Raw genomic sequence first — 18,389 nt, 5'->3', positions numbered from 1 at the left:
TTTCACCTGCCTGGCCTTGACTGAAACCGCGGCAGCTCGTTTTTGTAAGGGCTTCTTATTCAAACATCAGTGCCGGGTCACTCACCACTGAGCTTGATTGAGCGGCTGTAATTATATCTATAAAAACCAAAGATTTCTGACATGTTGCTGGAGTTTACCACAGCAATCACACTTCAGTTCAATTAACTATTAGAAAGATCTGCCCCATTTTAAAACAGCAGTTTACAGTTACAGTAAACAATGAACAAGAGAATGTCTCCTTTACAGAATGCATTGTTAATATCTACCCACAGCCATACCTGTGGGTAGATATGTAAGTCCAGGGCATTGCTACTGCTGTTTTGCTATGAGGAGACTGTGAAGACAACATCAGAGGAATATCTTGACCTGCAATGGTATAATATTGTGCCTCCTGTGTAAGATACCACTGCTCTTCGTACACCATCACGGAGTAGCCAGCAGGGTTCAAAGGGGGAACTACCTTGTAAAGAAAATGGCATAAAGTAAAAGGCACAACTAAAGTAAGATCCAGAATAGAGAAACCAAGGATCTACATGTTGGTGACAGAAAAGGATGAAAGCTGGAACAGTAAAAGGTGGGCAAATGGAGTTTAAAAAGCTGCAAGTGCACCTTTAATATTAAGCTTTAAACTATGACTAGTTCAACTGTTAAATTATGTCGCATTATTCTCGGTATCTAATGACAAATTTAGCATAATTAAATAACCAGAACTATAACCGGATCATTCGTGGGATACTTCTCCATTCAGGACACAACCTCTATGAAGTCTTGACTGGTGAATTAATCCATAGCAGTCATCAAAGTACATGTCACTAAACTTAAAATGCTGAAGGACATCACAATGTTGTGTTTGGAAGCAACAGCTAATCTTTCATTTCAGTAATGCCTGCGGTTTCCAGCATAGCCAATCAGCGAAGCAGCCTGGTGTTCAGATATCCATTTTTATTGCAGATACAGAAGGCTTGCAAGAACAGATGTCAACCATTAACCTGGAACAGCTTGTATGCGAGTGTTCCCTTATTCAGGGTTGGTCTGTCACAGAAGATTTCTTTATATATTGTGGCAGAGTAGGGGAAGAAAGGAGAACATTTGTAGTCCAAGGAGGGAGCTGCAGGACTACAACCCCCAGAATGCCATGGGACTACAGGGCTGCTGAGGAAGAGACAGTTATGTGTGCCAGGCTGACAGAGTAAAAGCCCAGCACAGAAGAGACCTGTGTGGTCTGATTTAAAAGGTACTGTGTGAACCTTCTGTTTGTGACAAAGTGTTTTGTTTTGCTGATAAACGGCTTAGCCGTCCAGCACGTAGTTAGGGACAAAGAAGAAAGGTCCAGTTTGTACTCTGAGAAGGAGTTGGGCTTTTGTTTTGATTTTTTCTCGTTTTGTTATTGTAAATAATAAAAGTGCAAATGTGTATTAAAAATACAGTTCTGTGTCAGTGTTTGGTGTGTAAAAAGGCCGAAAACAAACCTGAGCCGTAAGGCTCCGTTACAGTATTTCTGTATGTATTTATTTACCTGGAAGGCTTATTAACAATGAACAGTACTTTTTAAATCTTTTCTGTTAAAGCTGAGCTTCCTTATGGAATGGATCCTCACTCGGGACCGGAGTTGTCCACACCTACTTTATATCACCCTTATTTTTGTCTTCCCTGTTTACTGTGCATTGGTGGGTGGCCTGCACTACCTCCTGTAGGTTTTTTTCTGCTTAGATCATTAACTGTTATACATACTAAGTATTCCAGCAAAAATTGCTTCTGGGAAGATTCACGTGGAAGTGAGGTGTGGAGGCTGACTAGGGTTGCATTGTTCGATGAAGCCAGTTTTTGCTGGAATAGTTGGTAAGCATGGCAAATACTTATCTAAGGAGAAACACCTATAGAGAATCATACAGATCAGACATAATAATACCACAAGAGCAGGGACACTTGTTGGGAGAAATGTCCCTTGACATCTTGACATAATATATTCATAGAGTATTTTGTCAGGTAGATTCCAAGCCCTACTGTTGCTGACCCTTAAGCCTAAGTACAATATTAATTAACCCCCATATGACTAAGAGTTGGGGCCAATTTTCATAGCGTTTCCACCATCGTTTAATTAACTCCTATTTTTTAAAAGGAGAAAAAAAATCAAGTTAATGTTACCAAATGTAATACGAAACATATTGCGAATACTCACTTAATGTTGTTTGGTTTCAGTTTTGAAAAATGAACAGGTGTTTTACCTCTTTAAAAAAATAGGAGTGAATTAAAGACTGGATTAAATGCTTTGAAAATATGGCCCTTATAGTGCAAAAAAAAACAAAACGTGTCTGTAAAAATTAAGAAAGTATCTTTTTAAGTTCCAAATCCTCACAAAAACTGCAAACGGTCTTAAAATGTATGCTTTTTTTATGAGAACTATTGCAGTTATTTTTAATACTTTATATGGAGGGCTGACTCATGTCCATATGAGCTTTATTAGCCCACTTTGCTGATGATAGATTAGACATAAAAGGATGCAAATGGTAGATTCCGCTGAGGTAATTCTACAGGATTTCTAATTGGGAATTTAATTCAGTGTTATCTGACTCGGCTCATTTTTCTCAGAACTCAGAAACAAATCAGAAAGGCTACAACTGGGTGCTGGCATCCAAACCGGGAGAAATTATTGACTATTGAGGAGCACAATACTCCAAGCCTGTGTCATCTGTACCTGGTGCTGCAATAGGGAAAGGTGAAGGATAAATAAAGGTGATGCGTAACATTTATCAAAATATGATTATTATTATTATTATTATTATTATTATTATTATTATTATTATTATTATTATTATTATCATCATGGTTTACAGTGGATGCGCTCCAGCTTTGACTGGCAGTGAGTGACTCAGACTTCGTCTTCACTGTGAGCTGTGATTGAAGATCCAAGAGGGGATGCCAGTCATTCAGTCCAGGGGATTTAGGCATTAAAGCATGTTTGAGGATGTTGCACTTATGAAAATAGGCTTTGATTAATAACAACTGTGGACAGATGCTGTTCTCTTGCATTGGTGCTTACTGAAACGTAATGTATTGTCATATATTGCCATGTATTCAGTAATATATTGTAATGCATTTTAGATTAATTTAATTTAATTTCATAATATATATATTTTCATAATAGATGTAATTTTTTTTTCATAATGACATCTTCCTGTTATCTAACACAATGCCTTATCTTATCTTATGAGGCTTATCTTGATCCTTATCTTGATCTTGATCCTCAGGTTTCTCAGTACGTTGCTGTGTCTATCTATCACATTTAGACCTATCTATGTTAATAGGTGTTTAGGAGGCTTATGAATACTAGTAGTTTTCTGTTATTTTCATTGCAATTCACAACACATGTGTGTAACTCTTAGCCACAAAAGGCTCGTATTTGTAAAAACGTATCCTGTTTCCCCGCAAGGATTGGCATGATCTGTGGAACAGTGATGCAAAACAAATCTGATGCTGTCAAGTCAAAATCAGCAGTCCATAATATATGTGTGAAATGTATTCAGCCTCACACTTAAGACATCTCTTATTTATACGAGATTATATTAAAAGAGAGAAACTGAGGTATAAGGATATTCTTGAGATAGGGCCTGTAAGTGTACATTCATGACTGTAATAATCATCACGGCTTGCTCACTCCATTACTTTGGAATTTGCAATCCTTGTCTCTGAACTCACATTGAGGATTTTCCTTTCCAGTTCAGTTTAATTAACTGCTGCATGAAGACAATCCTAATATGTCTCAGGAATGTATAATACCTGAATCGGGACTCGTCTTCTTAACAAGCGATCACGACCAGTGTGACCCTGCTACACTGTGCCCATAACGCTCAGAGAGGCAGCAGTCCCCTCAACAGGGGGGTCCAGCCTTTGTAATGTTAATCACACACGTGCATGTCCTTGCTCTCTGAAATAGAAAGCTCTACTGTAGTGTCAGACAGCCCCGCTAAAGATACCATCTGCTGCTTCCCTTTTCAAGGGTGCGTTTAATGAAATGCAATTAAAATAACTCTGAAAATGAATTGTGCTGAGCTCTCTTTAAGCACCAAAATTCAACAACTGGTTTGCATCGTGTCCTGATGTGAGTTTGAGCAGATGAGAAACACATTTATTTTCTCTTAATCTTAAACATTAGGGGATAGTAACCCTCCCCCAGTATGGGCATGCTGTATACAAACACAGGGTTTTATTGAAGGGGTTTTATATGAATACTGCAATACACACATGTAGAGGTTTAAACATTACCTAAATATTTTCTACAAAATAAAGACATTACACTCATATAGTCAAATACTATAGATTAGATTATAGATGTTTAAGAATAAGACAGTGCCTATTCTCAAAGCTAGACGTGGTTAGAACGCATGTTTCTGTGTAGAACCATTTTTATGACATGCGCTCTGGTCTCATTGATATATGAAGGCATGGCAATGCTTTTATGTTCAATGCTGTAAAAACACTTGTGAGGATGGTTTTTCTTTTGCTTTTTGCTGATAGATTATTCTGTCATGCAGTGCGGTTTGTAATATGTCTCTTTAAAGCACTGTTCTCATGTGTTCTGACAGTATATATGTGCTGAGAGCAGAACTATAATGCAGGGCTTTGGCCTTAATGGATGACAGTGAACCATAAATGCTGCCCATTTTGAGCCATCTGTTCACCTTGAATTCTCTTTATTCAATGCTTGTATATTCTATCGTGTGATGTTTTTCTTTTCCTTCTTTCTGTGAATACTGGTTTTGAATTCATGAGTTTAATTTTTTTCTGATTTCAATTTACAATAACATGGATTATTGGGCTAGAAGCATTTGTTTAGTGTTAAAATATATATTTGTTTGATCATACATAACATTTGAATAATACAATCACTTTTACTTTAGTATAACAGTGTAAATCACTTGGGAGACTCAAAGTTATTTTCTGGAATAGTCTTGGTTGCACTTGTACTTAATTACTTAATTCAGTTTGAGGATAATTCACTTGCTGTAGATTTACTGTCTGTGTGGAAAAAATTAGGATCCTAGCTGACATCATTTAAAGTCCTACAACATCAAAAGTGAACAACATTTGAAAATCTACACAATCTCATTTTATAAGGAGACTTATTTTACTACCTGTAAAGAAAATGCTTTTTATAGCCCTGGTTATTCTAACGCATTTAAAACTACAGTCATCTAACCATGTATTCCCAATTGAATGCACTATGACTGATGGTTGCAGTTGGTTTTGAATATTGGCAATAAAGATGTTGCTTCTGCTCCCATTGCAGATCACATGGAAGGCTGTAGCAGGGACGTTTTCACTGCTAGCCATCGTTGCTTTCTGATTCAAGGATCGTTACCTGTGATCTCTTTTTAATTCTCTTCGACAGCGTGGCACTTGGTGTTTATCCTCTTTTTTCCTGCTGCGTGACATTAGCTACCAGTCTTGTCAGTGGATGTTGTTAAATATTAATGGTTCCACCGCGCATGTTTCATTAAAACACCTCTTTGAAACTGTTGATCGAAAATTCCTTGATTGAGGCCAGCAGAAAGAAGGTCGGTCACAGACTTTACCTGCCTCATGCCAAGAAACATCAGTAAAGTGCTGAGTCGATTTCCAATCATTTTCAACGGCAAGTTAACAAATGACCTAAACAAATAGAAGAGATATCCTGAACAGAATAAAAGCCAATTACAAAAGACATGAAATGAATATAAAAATGTATAACCTTTTTTCTCAATAATAACTTAAAAGGTATTTAATTTTAATTGCTCATTATTATCTGAAAGCGATGTGTCGCTCACTACAATGCACTGACAAGCTATCCTTGTGTATCCACTGGATAGACCTAATACAAACTTCTTAAATGTGTGACAGCAATCCTATTTACTGTTGAGGAAAGTGATCAGGCATCACACGTGTCACTTGTTCAATTCACAAGAGTCAATTAACAAGACTCCTGTTGCAGCATTGCGTTTTAACCCTGGGCTCGGTTGGGGCTGAGCTTCAATTCCAAGTCTTGTCAACTTGTATTCGCCCAGCTCGGGTCATTAGAAGAAGGATTAGCAGACTTGATGAGAGTGTATCTGAGCTTCTATAGCCCTGTAGTTCTGTTTTTTCCTGCCCACCCCCAAGGTCTATTTAGCAGAGTAGTGAATAATTTCTAGCTAATATCTTTCATTAAATGTGTCATTACAACATAAAACTATCAGTCTGTATTGGGTGTATATCGTGCACTATCCTGGGATGTAAATTAGGCTCAAACTGGACACTTCTTATCTTTGCCCTCTAAATAGAGAATGTGTCATTCATATTAAAACATGTCTGTTGTGAAGGTCCTACAGTGCTCCTTTTTGCAACTGCACCCTTTATAGTGAAGAACTGGTAGAAAAGGCCACTTGCGTAAGTCATTCTAAGTAAGAATTGGAACACATATTGTGGTGTCTTAACCATGGCTCCTGACTGCAGGTTTCAGCGTATTCCCAGCTTGGATGCCTGTGAAGTCTGTTTGTTTTGGATGGGAGGTGCTACCAGGCCCCCAACAAGGAGCTGCCATCTCCTCCTTGCCTCAAGGATCTACGGCTTGGTTCATTAGAGAGATGGAGAACGACTTTGTCGTTTTTGCCTGAAATGAATGCTTCGAGAGCAGTGATATCATAAAATGTGCTACAGACAGATTTCTCTTGTTGTCTGAGTCATCCTGCTATAATTACATGCTAATACGCAATGTGAATTTGGAAGGTTTCAACCTCAATTTTACAAACTGTTTTTTTTTTTTACGATGTTAATGGATTCAGCTTTTGAGTTAACTACCGTATCTCATATTTTTAATAGCATTTTATTTTTACTTACTGGGTACATTTTTATTTGAGTGAAACCTGCAAACCCACTCCCTCTTAGAAACCAGCATAGTAATTTAGACTGGCTAATGAACATGCATTGTTGATCTAACTACTTCTTTGCCTTATGACAAAGCAGTCAGGCCCTATTTTAGCAGCATGTTTAAAGTCAATGTTCTGAGAGGAAGAAATGTAACCTTCTTTTCATTGTCATGCTGTGACTTGTGTGAAGTGTAGACTGTACATGCATAGTGTATGTTTCTGTTTTGATACATCTCACATTCTTTTTGGGTTGTTTTTTGTTAGGACTATCATAGACTCCTTGCTTCTCCTGCTTGTGTGACTCGCAGCTGCATTGCTGAATAATTTATAAGCACAAGCACTTTAATCTTGTGCACGCTGTCTATTGCTTTAGCATACCATTGATGTCATTTTCAAACATGAATGCATTTGGGAACAAGCAGACTAGGAAACAGCACAAAACATGGTAAAGTCCTGGTATGAAATTATAATCCAATGTGTTGACAGTCACACATATTTTAACATCATTATTACTATCGTAAAGCTTTTGGATTCCTAAACTGTGATGTTATAAAAAAAAAAAAAAATGGCCAAGCAGTTTGCCACGCAGGTTACCATCCTTATAATATGCATTTATAATGCTTCACCAGGTTAACTGTGCTTTTAAATAACTGGTCTGGATCCCTGGCACGGATTAAAAAACGCTCTATTAAGCAATTAGCCTAGAGCAACTGGGCAGGAGCGGCCCGGCTGTCCCTAAACAATAAGAGCCTGGGCGTCTACACTGCTGCCCCTGCAGCACTTGTTGTTTTTGCTGTTTGCACACAAACTAACCCTCCCCGGCCTCTCCACCACTGTTATGATTCCCTGTCCTAACCTACACTGATGTACTGGAACCCAACCCTGGCCTATTTGCTGCTGAGCTGTCCAGTTCCTAAGTGGCAGTAAAACAACCCGAAAATCACAAAAACAGTCCAGCCATGGAATGCAGCCTAATGAATAGAAACAAGGCCCCAGCCAGTCGTGAACTCATACTGCACCCTGATGAGGGTGCCGGCTGGAGTCTGCGAAAGCTACAGCCTACACTGTATACTCAGATACCATTTTGGCAGTACCATCGCTGTTGGTAAAACTAGTGTAATAAAACCATTTGTATTAATCTGAAAGGATATTTGGTAAGCATGCTGTCTGAGTTGGGTAAAACAGGCAACACAAAGTTTCCATTGCAATATTAATGTGCACTAATGGAGACAGATGCTATTGGCAGCTGAACTCCTGCAGAGTTTGTGTACCATACCACATGGGCTTTATAAAACTTACATTGCTAATAAACCAACACGCAGAGCAGAATGCATGTTTGTTTTTAAGTTCTCAAGATGTGACACAGTAGCTAGGTATGGTTGTGAGAAGGATGTTTCTTGTGTTTTTTGTGACCTGTAGGACTACCCAAGCTATGAAATAACAGACATCTGTGGTTCCTTCCCATATTAGAGGCGGTAGATTCTCCTTCAGTGACCTGATTTCATCAACGCTACATGTAAACATGTTTTCTTCAATCTAATGAATCCACTTTCTGTTTTCAATTTGCGGGGAACCCCACTGTGTTTGGCTTGTGAGTGTCCTCTCTAATCATGTTTGTAGAAAGTGTTTCAATTGCAGCTGTCAATGCTGTTGAGAAAAGCTGCTGGTTTTTTTTTCTATTTAGAAAACTATATAGCACAACCAAAGCCACATCATCTTTCCATCTCCTGACTCCAGTTCATGTCAGTTTGTATCAGGTCGGCTCCTTTCCCCACCAGTTCTTTTCTCTTCACTTGTGGTTCATACCTGCAATGCTGAACATGTTGTGATTTAATTAAACTATCTTCTTTCTTAATTGTAGGTTTACAGAATCATTAAAAGTAATTTATTGATATGACCATTGCTTATTGTATCATTATGTCTGCAAAACCACAATTAGGAGCATCCTGATCTTGTTTATAAAATGCTTTTACGACAGTCTGTAGTCATTTTATTTCAGCCTTGATTCATATTCATAGTTCTGACCGATTAGCTGTGCTGTCTCAACATGCGCAGCGAGCAAAGGATTGATAGAATTGCATCTTATGTAATATCACACACAGAGGCTGTGTGGTCCCGTGGTTAAAGAAAAGGGCTTGTAACCAGGAGGTACCCGGTTCAAATCCCGGCTCACTCACTGCCTCACTGTGTGACCCTGAGCAAGTCACTTAACCTCCTTGTGCTCCGTCTTTCGGGTGAGACATGGTTGTAAGTGACTCTGTAGCTGATGCATAGTTCACACACCCTAGTCTCTGTAAGTCGCCTTGGATAAAGGCGTCTGCTAAATAAACAAATAATAATAATAATAATAATAATAATTTCAGCAATCCTCTTAATCTTGTTTAATTTGAATGTTATCCACTTTCAGTTATTCCCAAGGAGTACACATCAAAGGGGTATTTTTGTATTCCTGATATTAAGGATAAATTCAGATTTTATGAGGAAGGAGAACTGAGGAGAAAGTAATACATTTTGACATGCAGCCCATGGTTCTCTGGGCTGCAGTTAAACAGACATACTTCAGAGGCTGGGTGTAGAATGGCTCAGACTCTCCAATGTCTTTCTAAAGCACCCGATATTCCATTAGCACTAGCGGTACTCACAGCATGTGTGTGTTGTACAGTTTTGCTGACAGATTTGAAAAATGTTACTGAGATGAGCAACACCTTTTGTCCCAAAGCAAAATAACGACAAAGGAGTACAACTGAAATACAGGCATACTGAATCCTGACATGCCCGACCATGAAAACAGCTATGCGTATTGGCTTTGTGTCCCAGTGTATGAAGTTATTTCCAGATGTACTCTGATGTATACAGTATGTGTGATCCTAAAGTACGTGCCACTGTGCTCATTTTATTTAAATATATTTCTTTACCCAACTCTTCCCTTTTTAAGATGTTTGCAATCCTACTGAATCTAACTTGCTGCAATCTTTATTGCAGGGCTGTGTAACTTCCTGTGTGACTTGAGAAATAATGTGATAGTGTGACCTTTCAACTTTGTTGATTCATGGAAAAATATACAGTAAAAGCAGGTTGAGACAACAGAGTTGAAAGGTCACAGTATCACATTGTTTCTCATTTCCAGGAAGCAAAGAAACATAGCTGCCAGATGGTTCTAGACAGAAAGACAAATACAGTCCTTCTGTCAGTTTGTTTAAATGGTATTTTGTGTAATATTTAGGTAATAATATAGGTGCTGTATACTATATACGTGACGAAAGCAGATTCAGTTCAGCTGTCTCTTGTACATTTCTTAGGCCAGTGCAGGCAGTCTGTAGTTAAGGCATGAGGGTGATGATGTGCTAACAATACCTCAGTATCAGGCTCACTCTTGATAACCTCAGGGAAATCAATAGAATTTATCAGTCCTCCTCATTTAAATAAGGTAGAAGCAGTACTGTCAAAAGCAGAGCCTCCTGAGAAAAGCATGCCTCAGATAATGCCTTAAAATCTGCTGTGTGCAGTAAATATGAAGCTGAAGCTGTTCATTGTTTGCCATGAAAACATATCAAAACACTAGAATCCTCATCGCTGCCTCTCTTGTGTTGTAAGCAGTCTACCACGTTGCAAGCCTTGCTAGCAAGGGACTGCTCTTGAGGACTCTGCCTCCATATTTCACAGGCAGCATAGCAGCTCTGTTGTCAAGGGGGGCTTTTTCATCTACCTAAGGTAACAGGAGTCATACCAGTCTCTTCTAGAGCCATTTGAAAGCCTTGGAGCTGCACTACTACCAAGTTATGTTGAGTGTGATCATAAATCGGATTGTGTAGTTCTTATTAGCGACTAACTGTTTAATATAGTAGCTGTCCGTGCAGTCATGTTTTGACAAAATAATATGCGAATATCAATGATCTCTATCAGATAGAATGTGTCATTTTGTAACAAGGAGAAGAATGATCATTAGGGGGGAGGTCACTTGAGGGAGCATCCAGCCTATGACACCACTGGCATCTATAACATGATTGGCTCTTCTAGCTGCCACTCAGCAGACTGTTCACCATTCTTAGCTCCATGTTGTTTGCCTTCCAGTTTTTCTCTGGATAGAGTTGTTCTAGGATAGTGACTGTTTGCAGCTCCTGTTGCAGATTCCTAATGGAATTACTCTGGAGTCAAGAATAACTCCAAATTGTGTTAGCCTTTCTGCAGTCATTTCTGCAAACCAAACAAATTATTTCATTAGAAATGCAGTTTTGGTTGAGGAATAGCAGAGCCTATAATTTCATTTACACAAATTAGTCTTAAACAAATGGAGAAAAATGTCAAGTAAGTAAAATTACTTGAGAACAGCCTGTGGTGAGGCTAGAACATGCCTATTAACAAATACACATAGTTTGTTTTTATATTATTCATATAATATGATATTGTACAGAAGAACAGCCTGATCATTAGAAGTGCACTAAATCTTATTAAATCTTATTAACTAAACCAGCTCATTCTTAAAATCCATATTGCTTTAAAATTGAACAGCAAAATGAAACTCGTCATTGTCTAGGCTTGCAGTATACTTTGAGAGAATTGGTATCCAATGTCAAGGTCTGTTTCTGAGTTTATACCGTTTTGTATCAGGACCACCGTGCAATTGTTGCCGGCAATCCTGCAATGTAAATGGTTCCACTAAGGTTTCTTAAGGGTAGTAGTTTAGTATTATAAAGCTATCCCCATTTAGTTTCAAATGGGCCACAGTCTAATGATCTTCTACAGAAATACCTAAAAGGCACTGCAAGGAATGAGTTGTGTTTCACCACGAAAAGAACAATTACATGATGAGACTAAACCAGGACTGCAGCCCCTTGGGAGTGCCATGTAAAACAGCAGGCTTGAAAATGTATGCATGGGTTCAAAAACAAGCTTGTATCCCTGGGAGTGCAGTTTACTGCATTTGTAAATGTGTGTGCAGGGGGGTTGTGTTGGTGACACTTGGGGTTCATTTTTAAACCAAAAAGATACCAGATCTCATAATTATGGAAAAAGGATAGCATTTTTGTTTATAGACCAATGCACTGACCTTGATTTACAGTAGCTCCTGTGTATATTATTATTTGTTTATTTAACAGATGCCTTTATCCAAGGCGACTTACAGAGACTAGGGTCTGTGAACTATGCATCAGCTGCAGAGTCACTTACAATTACGTCTCACCCAAAAGACGGAGCACAAGGAGGTTAAGTGATTTGCTCAGGGTCACACAGTGAGTCAGTGGCTGAGGGGGGATTTGAACCGGGGACTTCCTGGTTATAAGCCCTTTTCTTAACCACTGGACCACACAGTGCTCCCTGTTCTCCTCTGCTTGTAGATCGGGGGGGGTTTCGTGTCTTATTGTTGGTGTCGGTAGCTGCATGCTGACCTTTGCCTAGCCGTGCTTTAACATAATCTTCAGGTTTGAACAATACCAGTGGAGACACTGTTGTTAAGAGCGCTAGTTTTTTTGATATTTCACCGTTTGCAGTTTAAAAAACTAGTAATGATGCAAACTGAATAATTCTCGCCTGTCAGACAAAAAAGTACCGGATCTGGCATCTGGTGCGTTCCAGCAAAAATGAACCCCTGGGTGGCACAAGGTGGTGGTGTCAACTTGATAAACACAGCTAATCTGCATTGTTTGAACGGCAGTACACAGTAAATGATTAATCTCTTACTGTACAGTATGTTTGTCACTATCTACATATACCTTCCTTTAGAGTTCCTTTAGAGTAGGGGTCTCTACCCCTGGTCCTGGAGAGCACCTCTCCAGCAGGTTTTATAGGTGTCTTTACATCATCAGTGGCTGAAGATCTGAAACACCTGTTCATCTTGACTAATTAAGCCAATAATTGGTTCAATTAAGTAACCGAGAGATTGGTTGAAACAAAAACCAGCAGCCACAGTAGCTCTCCAGGACCAGGGTTGGAGACACCTGCTTTAGAGCTAAACCTGCTACTGCTGCAGTTAGTAACAGGTGCATGCCTATTTGAGGGCAGCAGTGACAAGCAGATTTCAAGGGGGGGAGGAAGCTTGTGTCCCTGCAGACTACTTATAGCACACAGAGTACACAGAAGGCTGGAAAAATGAGTAAATACATTGCAAGAAATTCCAGTGTAAAAGTTAACATTATTGTTGAAGGTTTAAATTGATGAAATGATAAAACAGCATTTTAAAAAACAGAGTTTTCTGTTATCACTGAGTTGACCCGTAAGTTAGATAATGAAACTGAACACCAGTTCTAATTATAATTGTTCCTCAGTCTACCCTGGCCAGAAGGGTTCATTTATATTGAAGGTTTTAATTGTTTTAAATCTCTAAAACTCTATTTATAGCAATGCTTTCCAGTAAATAATGAATGATTCTTCTTTGGTGTCCTGGTGATACAGCTCATCTAGCTCTTTGACAAAGACTCCTCTTTACAATCACCGCTGTTGTTTTAATGTAGAAAACCCAGTAAGTGTGGTTGGTGCCTTTTATATCTATTTTTAAACTGATTCAAATTTAAATGGGTTTCTTTTTTTCCCAATAGGATTGAAAAAACGTACAAGAAAGGCCTTTGGCATACGCAAGAAAGAAAAGGACACCGACTCCACGTGAGTTTGTGGGCCATATTTACAGTGGTTTGGTTTTCATACTGGAAGCTTAGATACTGAAAGTTCAGCTGTAAAGGTAAAATCCCTTCACAGAAGCAGCAGATCACTGCAAAAAAAAATAAGCAAAAGAAGCTAAATGTTTATTAAAGAAGCCTTTGTTATTTTTCCCTGAATTTCAGTGTTTTAGTGTATGCTTGGTAGAACGGTACACTTCAAGAATATTCATTAACCTGTTTGTGACTGATACAATTTGCTCATTTTGAATGAAGTTCCTTAGACATAATAAAGAATTATTATTATTATTATTATTATTGTTGTTGTGATGGTTATGTTCTGTTTTCTTACAGGGGGTCACCAGACAGAGATGGTAATGTAAGTATTCCTCTTATAAATACCATCATTTATATTTAGTAGAGTTACTGTACTATCAATGTACCACTCACTGATATTTCCATCTACTCATTTTGATCTTTCTTTCTAAAGAAAAAGACAAATGGCGCTGCAAATGGATTTTATGCAGAGATTGACTGGGAGCGATATGTAAGTACTCCTATGTAGGCAGTGTGACCCGTCGTATGGGTCACACCATTGCATTAGTTGAATCAGTAAATGGGGTTTCACTTTTGAAAATAATCTTTGTTATCTGTAACTGCAGCCAGCACCTAGAGGATGTGATAACTGAAGTTACACAAACCATAAATGTGTCACCTCAGGTGATTCTAACTAACCTTACAGTAAAGCTGGAATGGATCCTAGCAGGCAATGGAAGTCGTATCTCCATCCCTGGAAATTTATAAATCAGTCTCCTGCAGTACTTATATTATATCATTTTAAACAGAAGCTGATAAGGCACAGTTGATAATGCATGCTATTTTTGTATTTTGTGCATTCCATCACTTATTCAAACACCAATGATACATCATGAAATGCTGCACGCTTCATTGCTTCATTGACTCATGTTTCCTTTCGCATTGCAAGTATACAAAAACCAGGAATATAGTCTGCATCAAAAAAACAACTACAACACTCAATACATCTCTGTGATTGTACAAGAACACTCTCGAGCAATATACTTTAATGTGTATGCCTTTTTTGTTCTTCTAGAATTCTCCAGAGATTGATGACGAAGGCTACAGCGTCAGGCCGGAGGATTCAACCTATATCCTTACTGTATGAACGTACACACTTTAGAACAGTTTTCAAACATAGCTTTTAAAATTGAGGCTTGTAGAACATATTGAAAGGAATGAAAAACACAAGAGTCAAAATTGTATTTTCTATATAATAAATCACATTTATACAACATATTTTGAAACTGTGAGAAGTTTTAACAGGAATAAAAAGCTTGTTGTAATATATAAGGGAGCTCTTCTTTACGTGTAGAAAGAACGTTGTCTTCTCTAACTAAGATCCACCCTCCCCCAAAGCAAAGCACTTTTTTTCATCCAGCGAATCAGAAGAGGAGGAAGACCACCGGAAAAAGTTTAAAATTAAGATTAAACCTTTACAAGCTAAAGACACCTTAAACTGTACAGCAGCGTCTGTAGATATACTAAAAGCATCCATAGGCAACATCGCCCTGTCTCCATCCCCTGTGGTGAGTTTTGCTTAGAATTTGCATTTTTTGTGCTAATTATAAAATAGCAATGTGATATGTTCTACCTGAAGATTGTGTAAGAGCTCTGGATCATTTACATGAGCATGTCCCAGGGAGTATTTATCGGTTCTTGTCATTTGAAAAGACATACATTTCCAAGATGGAGCTACCCTTATAAAACTTTATCATAGTAAAAGCGTGGTCAAAGATAACAAGGCATGCTGTAATAAAGTATATTAATAAACATGGTAAACTGCGATAAATGCATAGTATAACCAAGGTAAGTGGATGGGAAAACAGCAGAGATTCTGTGCAAAAAATACTGTGGTGTAACTTTTATAATGTAATGGTACAAGAAAAACCATGCAGGCACCATTCATTGTGTCGAGCTGTTGAAAGATAATGGCCTTTAAAAATGCAAGATTCAATAAAGTGTTCCTGTAAAACAGACCAGGTTTATTTCAAAGTCTCCTTGCTACCCGTTATCGACATGCCCCTGATATAACACAGGAAGTGGTGGTGTGGTTACAGGAGGTTCTTGTCCTGGATTGTTTCTGCAGTTCAAATCCAAGCCTTTGTCTTATTAAGCCTTTGCCTTGTTCAAGGTCTTGCATTGGTTAGGAAGGTATAAAGGTGGCATGCTACCACATTATAGCTGGTAGAACTACTCCCCTTAAACACACACACATTGGAACACCACTCCTTTGCAAGGGACAGTATAACTACACAGCCAGACTGGTGTACACACATTCCTTAAAGTGACTACATTCCCACAGGAAAACATGCATCAGTACGTCCTTGTTATTATTATTTTATCTATGTTTTGAATAATGATGCATGCATTGTTTAACAGCTGTTGGGATGGCGTACAAAAGTAATTTTTTTGTTTTGAAGTGGCAAGGTAATCATTTTCATTGAGTTTGAAATGTAGACGATTAACTTGCTTTATTAATTTCTCTCACTCTAAAGCAAAGTCATTAACCTGGCCTTTTAGTGTCTTTAGAAATGAAGTTTTCATGGTTCCTGAATTTTGAGCGGATAGTGTTAAAATGTGGCTACATTGCTGGTTCTTTTAGTTTTTATTTAACAGGTTATTGATTCAATATGTGCCCATATCATATTAGGATATACGGTATATTGAGTTTCTGGTGACTTTAAAGCACTGGTATTGTGATTTTATCAATCACTCTTTGACAAGTATATGAATTGGCTATAATTTATAATTCATAGATACATACACCTAACAGTGAAGCCAAATGGGTACTACTGTATAGTCTACCCAGACATTAAAACATTTTAGTTTCCATTAACTTAATAACAAACCTTATGGAATTACCTGTATGAATTATACATGAGAACATGTCATACCACTATGGAACATTGCTACGGCAACCTGTGTCTGCCAAGAGGTAACCATGGTTACAGATTGGCCATGAAATCTATTTGGAAAAATGGAAGGCAAAGCAAAGGTTAACCGGGTTCTCAACAACACGAGAATAGGGCTGAAGGATGCATTTGAAAGACACAAGAGAATTACAACATGGAAGTTACATATCATTAAATATGTTATGTAATTGGAATAAAGTGTTTACTTGAATAAGTATTTAAAAGTAAATACTATTCATAGTTATGAATATTAAGACACATCCTACCATTTTCTGAATATGCATTTTACGAGAATGTAATCTTTATTCTAAATATTGAGCATTCCAAATAGTAATGGAGTGTTGGCCTGTATGTGAATGTAGCTACTCATGCAGTCTATAGTGACTTTTACTTTGGTGGTACGGTAGCTAACTACTAAAAGTGTTTTTTGAAAATCTCTTGGTCTTTTGAATAGGCTCTACCTTTTGGACCCCCAAATTTTGAGTAAATCATAACCAAATCACAATTGAAAAAAGCAAAACAAACATTGATGATTTTCAAGACTACATTAGGACAGCCCCCTGACCGTCTGGACAATCTGCTAGCTAACTGGAATCCCAGAATTCCCATGTGCCTGGCCAATGGCTGAGCTCAGTTCCAACATGTTGTGCAATAGCGTTGTTTTATTTCATGTGATGCGTTGTTTCTGACTTGGTCATAAATAACGACTCAATTAATACCTCATTTTCACTAAGCCCATTGTGCCCTTTATCCTTCCTAACGCAGTATTTCCTCTCTTTCAAACTGGCTTCATTCTATAGAAGAGAAGTCCGGTAAGATTCTGTTCCTTGCCAGGTTTCACACAGCTCTGCATGTGTGCATGCTTTTGTCATTCAAAAATATATGTATCTATATATAAAAAAAACAACAACAAAAATAACAATGGTGTAATAAAGCCCTTTGGAATTAAAAGGGATGATAGATGTAAATCACACTAACAGTCCTGGGTGTTTAAAATTGACTTTTAAACATTTAAAAATGTAAAATGGTTGTCTTATAAACATTTTATTGACACACAATACATAGAAGAACTGAAAAGCATGGTACTTCATAATACCTTTAATACAGTCAAAACTGTGCCCAGGCATTTATAGCACTTTTAGCAGTGCTGTTGGATGATTCAATACAGTATATGGGCTCACATCTAAATGAGCAGTTAATATTGAGCAGTAAATAATAATAGGCTTGATAAATCATTTGAAAGCACATAACTACTTCTTTGTTTACCCTGTAAAACTGTTCAGATCGATGCCTCTAGTAACATGACTTGTTCTGAAAGTGTATTTTTTTTATTTATTTGTGATTCAAATGTCAAGCTGCATTTTCAGGTTGTCATGGTCTCATGGTCTTTAGTTAGAATGCCTCAGAGGCCCAATAAGAAGACTATCTCAAGGTCACATGGTGTATACACCAACTGGATGCCAATCCTTAGATGACCTAAGCTTCTAGTCAAAATCAGACTGCAGTTGTCTGATCGTTTTCAAACTTTTGCATCTTGTCGTCCCAGAAACTCCGACAATGGCTTACTGCGTGATTAAGTGGAAGGGGTTCAATAGAAATTGTTAGAATCTGTAACTCTTGCTTTTTTTAATGTAATCATTTGTTTAGATTTTGCTTCAAAACCATTAAGTGTGAATACGTTTTTGTTGGATTAAGTACATTTATTTGTTTTCACCAGTGTCATCTCAGCATGCTGCTATTCTCCCTCATTTATATTACAGCTCAAAGGATTATTTGTTTAATGGCATGTAAGGTTTTTTTAGGTGGGGGGTTGTACTGTAACTAGATTTGTGCTATCTTGTTTTAATTAAATCAGTCTGAACTTGAAATACTGTTCTGTTTCATGATGAATAGTTGGAAAAGCATTCCTT

The 18,389-nt window shown here is 37.9% G+C and overlaps 1 protein-coding gene across 3 annotated transcripts in view; it reads left to right on the top strand.

Moving 5' to 3' along the window:
* The window catches only part of sgip1a (SH3GL interacting endocytic adaptor 1a), a 52,030-nt gene that overhangs the window by 12,148 nt on the left and 21,493 nt on the right, over nucleotides 1-18,389 (top strand). The window contains exons 3-8 of one of the 3 annotated variants that reach the window (XM_034029318.3): nucleotides 13,433-13,496; nucleotides 13,844-13,868; nucleotides 13,980-14,036; nucleotides 14,601-14,655; nucleotides 14,912-15,093; nucleotides 17,280-17,291. In XM_034029318.3, the coding sequence (XP_033885209.2) occupies nucleotides 13,433-13,496; nucleotides 13,844-13,868; nucleotides 13,980-14,036; nucleotides 14,601-14,655; nucleotides 14,912-15,093; nucleotides 17,280-17,291 (395 nt within the window). The remainder of the gene's footprint in view (nucleotides 1-13,432; nucleotides 13,497-13,843; nucleotides 13,869-13,979; nucleotides 14,037-14,600; nucleotides 14,656-14,911; nucleotides 15,094-17,279; nucleotides 17,292-18,389) is intronic. The other 2 variants (XM_059035090.1, XM_059035091.1) reach the window with 2 other exon arrangements.

The sequence above is a fragment of the Acipenser ruthenus genome, chromosome 12 (genome assembly GCF_902713425.1).
Source record: "Acipenser ruthenus chromosome 12, fAciRut3.2 maternal haplotype, whole genome shotgun sequence".
In the NCBI taxonomy this organism is placed as follows: Eukaryota; Metazoa; Chordata; class Actinopteri; order Acipenseriformes; family Acipenseridae; genus Acipenser; species Acipenser ruthenus.
The sequence above is the reverse complement of the archived record's forward strand: the minus strand, read 5'-3'. Positions and strand labels throughout refer to the sequence as shown.